Source organism: Patagioenas fasciata, chromosome 3 (genome assembly GCF_037038585.1).
Source record: "Patagioenas fasciata isolate bPatFas1 chromosome 3, bPatFas1.hap1, whole genome shotgun sequence".
NCBI lineage: Eukaryota > Metazoa > Chordata > Aves > Columbiformes > Columbidae > Patagioenas > Patagioenas fasciata.
Window position 1 is genome coordinate 39,544,174 of NC_092522.1, and position 12,630 is coordinate 39,556,803.

Consider the following 12,630-nt stretch of genomic DNA (forward strand, 5'->3'; position numbering starts at 1 on the left):
ACTAGCTTCACCTATCATGCAAATAATTTGAAAATTCTTTCTCATTATAATATGATGTAAAATCATAACGGAAGAGTGAAGAAAGTCTTTGTCATTGCCTAACTGTTGAGGAAGATTTTTCAAAACCGAAGCAAAAGAATGTAACTGACAACTTAAGAGCCTGGAAAACTTTGGCTCCAAACTTGAAAGTTCATCTGCAGTCCCAAGAGGTCACTGCAATCTCTCCAAGCAGCAACTGGCGCCTCTATAATTTAACATTTCTGTGCAAACTTCAAAAAAAAAAAATCCAGCTGGAAGAGGGAAGATGATTCAATATCACTATCCTTCCCAGACTGAGAAAATGCAACAGTGCATCAATGACTTAAAGGAGAAGGAAGGAGAAAAAAAACCCAACAACATTAGTTTTGCTGGCTGCACTGAGTGCCTGCATATTGTAACTCCACTGGCATGCAGGAGAACTCCAGTTTCTGCAAGCTGTCCTTAATCAAATCATAGTATATTCTTTCTACTGGGTTCCTTTCTTTTTTTTTTTTTTTTTTTCTTCTTCAATAAAGGAAAAACACTACTTGAGGGAAAATAAAAAAAGCCATAAACACTGATCCACAGAATAACAACAAAACAGCACTTACATGGCTTCTTGGGACACTTCTGGCATTTGTTAAAACCCCAGGAAGTACCCACGGTTCCACAGCAGTCTTCTTGCTTGGAAAGGCCAGGAAGTGCTTTTCCACACTAGAATAGTCAGGTAAAGAATACTCCAGTTAGTGATACTTTCTGACGCTCACTTCTAGTACAATGCTATTTTTCAGTCATCTTGGGTCAACCTCTTGCTGAGACACTGAAGATTCACTGTGGCTCTTAACTGAACTTAAATGGTACGCATGCATTGCAATGGCTCTCCACATAGGCATGAGCAAATTAGGCAACATTATTATCTTCCCCTGTGTCAGCTTGAAAAGAAAGAGAAAGAAATGGAAGATAATGGTATGTCATAGGAATGAGTGAGTATATTTCCAAGATAGTAACTCACCAAAGGCACTTATTCCCTACATTTTTCCTCATAAAAATGTGCTCATGCGATTTTTAAGAGGCTGTATAAATTGTCTCAAATACCTTTCTAATTACTTTCTTCAATGAAGACAAAAAGTATGACTGTGACTTCTAAAATGTTATTTCCTATTAAAAAGCCTCGACTTCCTGACAGTGTATGTTTAATGTTTGAGACCACTTACTGAAAACTGCCAAATTATAACGACAGATTCTGCTGCCCAGATACTGAAGGTAACAGAGATGACTGAAGCTGAAGTTAGTGATGTCTGAGTTATTCCAAACAAGTGGCTCTTTCCCCATGCAAATATTTAAATTAATCTTGCAATAATTTTTAAGGTCAATATTCCTTTTCTTTTTCTCTGGTCAAGAACATATTTACTATGCTTTTTATTAATAAGAATACTAATTTTCAGAAGCTTACAAGGTGCTAGTTATGTTCTTGACTTTTGCAATTTTCTTCCATTTTGCATGGTGAGGAAAGCATACATGTATTTCTGAGATGCAGAGATTAAAAAAATACATCTAAACCTGTCAATGAGGTATAAAATGGAAGTGCACAGAGTACAAGAGAAGCGAACAACAGCTGCACTTAGTAACACTTTCAAAGCAAATGCTGATATAAATAGGCACTGCAGCAAACAATTCAAATGTGCTGAAGTGTGAATCCTCAACACGCAGTGAATAGACCATCCCTAGTATAACTTTCCTTCCTGACAGCATACAAACCTCTGACCCAAATGCTCACTGCCGCTTAGCTTTCAGCTCAAGATAACTGGCTCATCCTATGGCACAGGCTGTGGCATTGTGGTTGCTTTCACTTTGGCTGGTAACCCACTTGCTCTACAGCGGGGTTGCATGCTGAATGCACAGGCACTGACAGCTTCCTCCAGCCTTCTCAAAATTTCTTCAGCATGCCCTTAAATGTACTGACACCCACGAGTCAGTCATGTTCCTGAAGTACAAAGTTACGCTGCGTAGCTTTGCAGTGTGACTGCTAATGGGATAGCAGGCTACCACACAACATCAGGGCTCTGACTCATCAGAGGGTCCCCTCTTTGCATGGGGAAGGCTGGCAAGGCATCATATCATCCATCTTCTCTGTCCACTTTTTCACAGATACTCCTCAGGTGCCTCCTAAAATATCTCAGCAACAAGTTAAAAGCAGCACCAGTTCACTGTTTAAACATCAAAGTGTAACGTGCAACTTGCAGTAACTCAGCACTTGCTGTATGTGAAGCTTAGACATCTGTCAAGGGATGTATGAGGAGGTGGGAGAATCCTCTAACCTGGTGAAAGCCAGCCTCTCTCATGAAACGGAGTTTTGAGTGCCAGGGCGACGTAGCGAAGTGATGGTGTGTCTCCGCACATCACCCTCATATGGGTGTGCTGGCTTTGGCTGGGATAGAGCTAATTTCTTCACAGTTAGCTAGTATGGGGCTATGTTTTGGAACACTGGGAACAGTGTTGGTAATACAGGCATGTTTTTGTTATTGCTGAGCAGTGCTTACACAGAGTCAAGGCCTTTTCGGTTTTTCACACCACCCCACCAGCAAGCAGGTTGGGGGTGCAAAACAAATTGGGAAGGGACACAGCTGGGACAGCTGACTGAAGGGATATTCCATACCACATGATGTCAAGCTTGGCATATAAAGCTGGGGGATGAAGAAGGAAGGGTCACATTCAGGGTTATGGTATTTGTTTTCCAAAGTAACCGTTATGCATGATGGAGCCTGGTTTCCCTGGAAACGACTAAACACCTGCCTGCCGATGGGAAGTGGTGAATGAATCCCATGTTTTGCTTTGCTTGTGTATGGCTTTTGCTTTACTTATTAAATTGTCTTTATCTCAAGCCATGAGTTTTCTCACAGCTTAGAAGACACTGCTCAGTTATCATGCAATTTTAGGAGTCTATTTTCACACTACTATCTGCAGAGGGTCTTGCGACAAATTTTCCCATGTTCCAAGGGGTGAGAAACAGTCCTAGCCTGGATGGTATTTGGCTGTCTTAAATTAGTAAAGTATCTAAGTAAGTTGCACCTTCAGGTGCAAGGCCCAGGCTTACACTAAGTGAACACGTCTTTCAGGCTGTCTTGCACTCCCTTGACTTGGGCACTGGCAGGATTAGTATGAGATTGACCATTCCTGATTGGTCAGAGTCTGCTGAGTTCTGTTTCCAGAAGCAACTCTCAGCCTGGCACTCCACAAAGCCCATCAGGATGCACAAACAGGGAATTCTACACAACTCCCTCTGCTGCAGCAGCTTGGCTGTTTTCAAAACTGGAGTGAGCTCTTTCAACTACCTCTAGCTAGATGATATACAGATCTTGCTGCAGTTCCCAGAAGCTCAAAAATCTTTCAGCTGGAGAATACTCATGTCTTCTCCAAGCAGCTGCCCTAAAACCTTAGAGAGTTCATGTTACCTCTTTACACAATGCTGGTCTCTCAACCCACATCCTAGATAAGCATGCTCTAGGAAGGACCATTTAATTTGTATTCACAGATACTCAATTTTACTTTATAGTTACAGCTGCTCCATTCCTTTCATAGAGCTGGGACTGCTTCTTCCAAGACAGGGAAGCCACACTGAAGTCATGTATTGTGGCTGTTATTGAGAGTCAGCTAAACCAATTTGCATTCGACTCTTTTCCCTGCCTTGTGCCTCAGTTTTACAACTCTCCTCTCTCTGAAAAGAAGTGGGAGGAATCAAGACTGGTGCTGCACCTCCCCTTATGATCTCAGAAATGGAGTATTTGGGCAGAGAGGCACATTACCTAACACCCAGTGTTCCTCTGCAAGGTCACAAGCCTCAAGGACACATCCCAGCAGCTCATGTGTGTCAAGGCAAACACCACTAACATGAGAGAGCCAACATGCCATCATGAATCGGTCTTTTTTTTTTTTCTTTTTCCCCAGAATAGAAAAGGTGTAATTTAACAGTAGTAAATTAAAAGCATATAAAACACATAAGAAAAAAAAAAAAGCGTAGGAAGAAGATGGACTCAAGCCCACTTTTAGTTTAGGTGTGGTGCTACAGCATTTGCACTCTACTGAAAATCATCTGTGGTCATAACTTTTTCAAATTTCCATATAAAAACCATGAGCAAAAACAAGGATGCCAAAGTCTGAGTCATCTGGCAACTGTGGTTTGTAGTCCTGTCAGTAAAAACTGGCAGTGATTAAAGCTGCTGCTCCCACTGCCTCTATGGTGGATTAAAGCTTGAAGAATCAGTGATAATTTGGTTAACATCCAGATCATTGTAGAAACTGGCCAGCAAGGAAAAGCAACTGCCACGTGGGGCTCCTAGTGGTGTAAGATCTGTGTAATTTTGGAGCTATGCATCAGAAAAAATGACTGTTCTGCAAAGCCCTAAGCCAAGCAGAAATAGAGACTTCTACGGCTAATAAACCCTGATTTCTGTGGTACATCTAATAGTGCTTCAGATACTTTCAACACTCATGGCACTGTACAAACGGTTTCCAAGCCAGCTACAGTTTCTTAAGATGCTCCTCCCTTTCACAAACCCTAAGCATCAATGAACTGAAGCTGTGTTTCTACAGGTCTCAAAAAGTTTTAGGTAATTTCTATGCTCTTCAAAAGTCTTACCCACCTCCTGCTGCTCATTAGCTCTTCAGACAGTCTGTTCCAGTCTCTGAGTCACAAGTGACTGGAAAAGTCAATAGGGGAATCCATAACTATTTTTAGTTTGTCTCACCATTCAACACAACTCCAACACATACAGCTTGCACTACGCATGAAGATGATGCCATTCCCCTAAGCTCAGGTTTACACTTTCCTATCCATCATCCACACACATTTTACACTAATCTAGCCTGTATTCCTGAAGGCTTCTGGAAAGAAGAAGAGATTTTCATGGATGATATCTCTGTCACAGACTTAAGATTTAGAGATAATTCCCGCTGGTTCAGAAGGCAAAGAAGTCATGAAGGACTGGTATAAAAGAGCTCAACTGTGCTGAAAGAGGCTGAGCAGTAGCAGCAGTATGAGGCACACATGGTACTGCTATAAAACAAAGTTCTTCCTGGGTAAAGCACTCACAGACACTGAAAGTATTGTTTCGAATCCACATATTTTTCGCCATGCATGCCTGGTTGTCTATGCCAATATTTTATATAACTGAAGGAAGTACTGAATATTCCCACTGGTAGACTGAAATTCTGGCTGACCCTGTGCTGGTGCACAAAGGCCACCCCAAGCCACATCACCTCTTTGTTCATGTCCCCAGATTCCAGTCTCTGTCCCATCTCCACAGTCTTGGAGCGCTAACAGTACTTGAGTTGTGCACTGCCACCATGGTGTCACGTGTTTTCCAATGCCAGAGAAAAGGAAGGATTATATCCTCAAAATCTGTCTGCTAAGGCAGTAGAAGGAAGTTATTCAGCTCCCTGTAAAGTGCGGTAAAGAGGCCAGTCTGGCAATTAGTCTCAGGGCAACCACAGAGGATTCTGGTCAATGGACCACAACTTTTCCTGGGACTTCCAATCCTGTGTGACCCACCCACAAATCTCTGTCAAGAGCTGTTAGTTAAAACCACAATACAGACATAAATAAAAGAGTGTTACATGATTAACTATGATTGAAATCAATAGGTGCTTTGCCTGAGCTAATAGCTAATGACTCTGGGACTCAGCTCAAAAGACTGCATTTCACATACCACAATAGCAGAAGTGAATGGATACACTGTTTAACTTTCTGTAAACTATTCAACAGGCACAGACCTTGAATTGTTACTACTTTTTTTTTTTCCTATAGGCGCGACAAACGGAGTAAGAAACCTCAAACATAATAAACCGTATTACTGAAACAATTAACAACCGTACTTAATTAGCCTACTGAGCGGCTGAATGACAGGTTGTTGCACATGAAAAGTATTATCCCATGTAGCACTGGCTAACAGGCATTGTCTCATAAGCAGAAGAGAGAAACTTAAATACTTCCAGACTGTCTAAAAGAACTGGTAAAGAATTTGTTTTGGCTTAAGCACAACATTCTTCACAGACAAGTAAAAATTATCCAGCTTTCTTCTATTTGAGTAATTAAAACAATGTTTGGTGTTTTGGGTATCCGATATATATTTAATCTTCTGATATTTCAGGGTATTGATCTTGCAAAGAATCTATTGCAAATGAATCATTAATCCTGGAAATGAATCCACACTGATTTCTGACAGTCTGTTTGTTTAAAAACTTCAGAAGCCAAACCATGAGCTTCAAGGAATTCCAGACAGTTATTTTATTTTATGACATGGTATTTTTAAGACTCTTCTAAAGAAAAAAGGTTTTAAAAGTGCTTTAAGAGAAAAAGTACCAGTACGAAGCACAGAATTTTACTTGTATTATAACATTTTTCCTCTGTTGAGAATATAAATAGGGAAGTTCATTTCACAGAGCTGTCAAAAATGAAAATACCTGAAATTTACCTCCATAGGAAATGTTTTGTTAAATCTGAAGTTCAACAGGGATATTTAAACAGTCAAATGAATAACTTCAACTGGCATATTACTCCTGTCATTACCTCCAGACTACATACACTACGATCATATTGCACACAGTGGTATCAATACATTATGTTGTGCAGTAAGAGCTATCAACACGTTTTGCTGCCCTGATTTCTAACTCAAAACTTTGATGACTTTGTTTAATGTTTCCCATCATGAAAAAGTCATCAGTGATCTAAGTCCAGTTCCCATATTCTCAAAGTACATGATCAGTGTTTGCCTGTCTGTGAATCAAGTTCAGTAAATGCTTAATGATTTGCAGTCACAATCTTTATCATGATATAATGTTGACAATTTCTGACCTTTTCCAGCTGCCACCTATCACTTGGCTTATTCTGTAATGTATCAAGTCTGACAGCAGAGAGGATGTTGCTGAAACCAAAACAAATGTTTCCTGTAAAAGACATTACTGAAATACAGTATTAAAGAAATTCTTTCCAGAATTTATCCCACTAGAGATGCTGATCAACTAACACCTTTTTATCAGACATACTTGTTATTTATCAGAACTAAGCAGCATTTGAAACACATTTGAATGCATACACGAGTGTTTTGATTATACAGAGAAATGGATGGCCCTTATAATTTTCAATAAAGTCCTTACTAGTGTTTACCATTAATGTTATTTAGCTTAATTTATTTTGAAGCCTTCTATCAAAATATGTTTCAATTGTCTGCTATAGGGGGTATTTTTTTTAATATGATTTTCAGAAGTTTTATTATAATACAACAAATTTCACTTCACAATACCAGAACAACTCTATTTCTGGCATCCTTCTCAACAGAGCTGTAACAAGCACTGAACTTTTCTGCAACACCTCTAGAAGTACTTTGCAAAGGAAGCACAAAGTATCAATCAGCAAACTGACAAGCAAGGAGTGGAACATATTCCCCAAACACTGCAACGCAGAACTGACCTGAATTTCAAACACCCCAACAAAAATAGGGGGATCAGAAGACAATATTTCTGAAGTTCTTTCAGTGATCATTTCAGAGAGCAGTCCAGCTCTTCTCAGCAGCTACACCAGCACAGCTAAAGGACAGCCAGGAGGAACGAACAAGCATGGGCAGACGTGACTTCTCAGCCGGCTTCTCTTGTGGACATTTTGGCTATGTTGCCTTCAGCCAGGTAAGCAACTTCAATATCTGCCTCTCTTTAGAAGAGCAAGTCTTTTTTTAAAATTTTGTTTTTAAACTATAGATGCCAAGATCACCAGAAGTCTCCTTCGGTAAAAATGATACTGAAAAGTATCTGCTGAAGACAACAGCATTACTCGTGAATCTAGTCAGAAAGGGACCACTTCAGGCAAATCTGGAAATACTAGCTTCTCCAATTTCTTGCTGCTTTTGCAAAAAATGCCTCCTCCTTTACAGCTAAGCAAAAAAGAGACCAAATTTTGAGAAAAAGGCTTTTTTAGCCAAAATACTGAAATGCAGTAACCATAGGAAAGCACATGAATATATTTAGTAGACATTTCAAAGTGATCTTAAAAGAGAGACAAAGAAGCAGTGCTTAATTCTCTTTATCCAACTTCTGACAGATAGTAAGCACCTACTTTCTTTTCTTGATTTAAAAGCAAAGTAATCATATTCAAAATTAACAGGACTTGAGATGACTGACACAATCTTTACTAGGTGCACCACTGACACTGTAGAAGTATTTTGGGTAATAAGATATTCTGTGTCATAAAAAAGTCGTTTTTATTAGAATTAAAATGAAAAGCAGCTGAAGAGGAGGAATTAAAGAAGAAAACCAATCTTGCTTATTTGCTTGCTTTTTAAATACGACTGAGAGCATCAGTATCTAAGATAACAGACTCCTTGGATCTCAGAAACACACGAGCACATGGCTGTAAAAGACCTTGCAGGACACCACGTCCAGTCTCCAGCTTTTGAAGCCACTGTAACACACGGCGCTTTCCACAAATCTGCCGTTCTCCTCCTTACAGCAGAAGCAGTATGACAAAAATTCCACTTATCTATTTCCCAACTTTAAGCCTCTATTTTCTCAACATCATCTTCTATACAACAAGGTGGAAGTTTAGGTAAAGGTTTGTTTCCTGTATTTTTATGACAAAAATAAGTTTCTGGCCTGCAGCCTAACTGCTAGTTTATGATACACCCTGCAAAAATCTTTTTGGCACAAGGAAAGCATTTGATGAACCACAACTTTTGTATGTGAGAGATCATAGCAAGCTATCATGTAACATGGTAAGCTATCCTGGAGCAATCATTGCTAACATCTCCCAGAGGAGAAATAATTGCTAAGTGTTCCACTCAGAGAAATGAGAGGCAGCCAGGAAAAGGGAACTGACTTGAGCAGAAAAGAGAACCATCCAGAACACTATTTGCTTTCTATATTTTTTAAAATTGAAATACTAACACTACTTTTATAGTTGCTCTTTCCACTTCATTTACCAATGCTGAGGACACTTCAGAAAACAGTCACAATTGAGCAATGCATACATAAATATGTATGTGTATTTATGAAAACACAGGTCTTTCTTTACCTATTCTCATTAAGAAACTTCATTCATCTAGACTCTCTCTCTCCCTGTCCTTCTGAGCTTGTAGCCTGACATCTTTTCACATGTCTTTTACTGCTCTCCTCTCATGCTTGCTGCCTTTGTTTATAGTCACTTATGATACTACAGACCACTAAGCAAATAGGGGGTCTAGAAGAATTTCTGTGGTGTTAATTAGGAGTGATGGGAGGCCTGAGAATGTGACCAGATTCTTTAACTATCTGTACCATAATGCCCTCCAAGCTTAGGTTCAGGGTGGCTTCAGTTTCTAACTTTAACAGCATGCACTCTGTTGGAAACACACTGTAGAAAATACGCCCTGGCTGTCCTGGGATTTGAGTATAGAAAATATCCTACTGTTTCTGCAGGACTACTGCTTTTGCATGAGACACATTAAAGGAATTTAACTAAGGTGGGGTGATGAAGAATGCGTTGGGGGATGAAAAATGTTCCACAGAAGGTTGTGAAAAAAAAAACCACATTAAAATCAGAGGATTTGTAATTGAAAGACCAGCTGAAATTCAAGGAAGAAGACTGAGAAAAAAAGAGAGGGAGAGAAACACAGAATGCTAGAGGTTACACACACACACAAAACCACAGCAGAGACTTTGACACTGTTTTTATCCTGTGCTGTTATCCTGGACTGAAAGCAAGTTCAGCAAAGTCTTTATTAACTTGGTTGATTTGCCTACAAGAGGCCACACACATATCCTTCCATCAATCCGCTCTATAGACAGTAAAGTCACCTCTGATCCTAGGATATTTAATAAAACATTTTTGAAGCCAAACATTCAATTTTCCCTGCAAAAAGAAATATATAAAGACTAATGATTGTTGAAAGAAGTAAGTATACCAAAATTATCCAACATAAACTCAAGGAAGGACTTGCAACGCATCGCTAATATGGAAAGCTCAGTTTAGAAGCTCATCTGTACAAATAAAGAGAACTCTCCTATTTAGTAAAGCAAATATCAAAGAAACAGAAAACCAAATTATTTTAGAATAGAACTATTTAAGAGTAAACAAAAAAATTACGTGTCTTTCCCACCTCAAGTTATATTTAACATACAAATAAATAACGTACATTGCCTGACCACACAAAAAAATATATTTAACATTTCAGGTTCAAATTTGAAAGGTGAATGAGTCACTTAAATCTGTATTTATGGCAAGGTCTTCAATTAATGTTCTACATAATAACGCCTTACAACTCCAATTCTAAATTAAACCACTAAATTCAATAACAAAAGTCCTCTGAAATCCTTACTATGCTCTTCTCCAAGACTGACAGTGAAAAGATCAATGAAATTCGTAAAAACTGAGAACATGCAGTATTCTAAACTAGGAGGCACTACCCTTTCTTGAGAGCACTGCAAAGACACATTTTTCCAGGAGAATACCAGAAAAAATGTTATAAAATTTGGAGAGTGAGCATTTAGTAGGACTTCAGGTCAGGCATGAGGGCAATGCAAGCATATTTCCCTTTTTCTCCCCCTTTAAAAGGAGCATGTTACTATCTTCTGGTAAGCTTTAAACCACTGTAATGTGAGGGTCACGCATAGCACACTAGAAGTTTTGGATATGTCATTCAAAACACCTCACTCCTGCACACAGCAGAAAGAACAGACAGGAAATTTATCCCGCATAACAGGTAAAAGATAAAAGATCCAGCACCCACTGCCAAGTCTAAGGTTGAGAAAGGAATTTTGTCTTCCCCTATATGTGAGAGCAAATAGTATTTCATTTTGTCATGTAAAATCCATACACTTTCATTTGAACATGTGCTTCATTATTTGCCAATGAACAAATTTAAGATTTTACTATTTCTGAAAACAACAAGCACAAAGAGCTCATCAGTATAAATTAAGACTGTAATCACAAATCAAGCATTCAACAATTAGTGAACGCTAGTGAACGCTTCAGTGTTCCTTATGTAAACTTAACTCTAGTCTTCTAGAAACATTTTTGGGGCATAATGAAATTTAAATTTACTTCTTCCATAGCATTTTTCAGCATTTATTCTTTTAAAACACCCTCAACATGATAGCCTAGCATCAGCTTGGGGACCTTTAACTTCACAGCAATGACTTCTGAAATACACTCGTAGGAATGTTACAATACTCCGCACAAGCCAGTCACTGAAAGGTGGAGAGAAAAATATTTTACAGGAAAAAGTGAGTTCTTCGGAGCTGGCAGGGAGCAACCGAGACTAAGGAACCGTGATTTCAGTTTGAGGTTCCAGAAGGTAACTGAAATCATTACCTTGGGATCTGCCACCTACGTTAACCTCACTCTGCTTCTCATTCCATCTTGCTTCTGCTCCTTATCTATCCCTCACCACTGATCCTCCCCGAAGCTCGCTGATTGGGAGCCACAAGAAGGTGAGAAAGTTCTCTTGCTGTCAGTTCTAACACTGAGGATCACAGCATTCACTGACAGCTAGAAGAAGCATTTGTAAAGGACATTTTGCTCCAGTCTGCCATTTCAGGGATGATGGGTGTTGACCCTTTGAGGGGAGAGCAGACCATGCTCTCTGCAGATGAAATCTTTGGAGAATTTTGCTGTCAACAAATATCTGTGGAATATATTTGAAAAAAAACCAAAACATAGATATGCTTGAAAACTGCCTAAATTTGGGTGCATGTTACTGGAAGGATCAAAATCAGAGTGAACTTTATGATAAATTTAAGTTTCCACTTCAAAGCATACAGATGATGCAAATCTTCAATGAAACAGTAATTTTTTTTTTTAACCCAAGGAAAAACAGCATATTACTTCTCTAACATCATTCCTCAAAAGAAGGGAGTGATTTTTCCAAAACCTCTCAAAAAATTCAGCCTGAGGCATGCATTGAACATAAAAATACTCGGCCTGAAATTGTACATTTTGGCAAGGTGATAAGCAATAAATAACAGGCTCTTCCTAATTTTTTTACAGTGTGTGCACATATGCTTTTTTTCTTCTCTCTGTATATTTACATAAATATACAAGTATGCAAAAACAATAATGCCGTGTAACCTATTAGAGTGCTGAAAGAAGATACCCAATTTTGAATAGTCATATGTAAAAATCTGGTATGATCATATTCTTTTAAACTGAACTAAGGTTTTAATGCTCTATCAAACATTCAACTGGCTTTCATAATTTCGCTACCCATGCAATAGTAACATTTCAACAGATTCAAAACACTAGCCTACAATACAGTAAAAAATATGAAAACTGCAACTCCTTGCAAAACACCGGCTGTTGAGATGCATACGCGAAAAGACTTAAAGCAAAGGACAGTACAAGCTGTGGAAGATGGTGTAACCTTAGTTGTTCAACTAGGAGATGAAACTAGGATTTAGAGTAATGTGTTTTTACTTTGAGACATAGCTTATAAATGGAGAAGTTATGGCTAGAATAACCAAAATCAGAATGTCAGGAATTCAAGCCTGCATAAAATAAAGACATTAGCTTGAAGGAGCTTTTCTTTTGGAAAACAATGTCAAATGTGTTCTTCTCCAGCAACTGGGGAAATTTTTTTTTATTCTTTTATA

The 12,630-nt window shown here is 38.8% G+C and overlaps 1 protein-coding gene across 7 annotated transcripts in view; it reads right to left on the reverse strand.

Annotated features, from left to right (window-relative positions):
• The window catches only part of LTBP1 (latent transforming growth factor beta binding protein 1), a 196,513-nt gene that overhangs the window by 91,209 nt on the left and 92,674 nt on the right, over positions 1–12,630 (reverse strand). For all 7 annotated transcript variants that reach the window (XM_071806163.1, XM_065835819.2, XM_065835820.2 and 4 more), the window contains one exon: positions 630–732. In XM_071806163.1, coding sequence (XP_071662264.1) covers positions 630–732 — 103 coding nt within the window. The remainder of the gene's footprint in view (positions 1–629; positions 733–12,630) is intronic.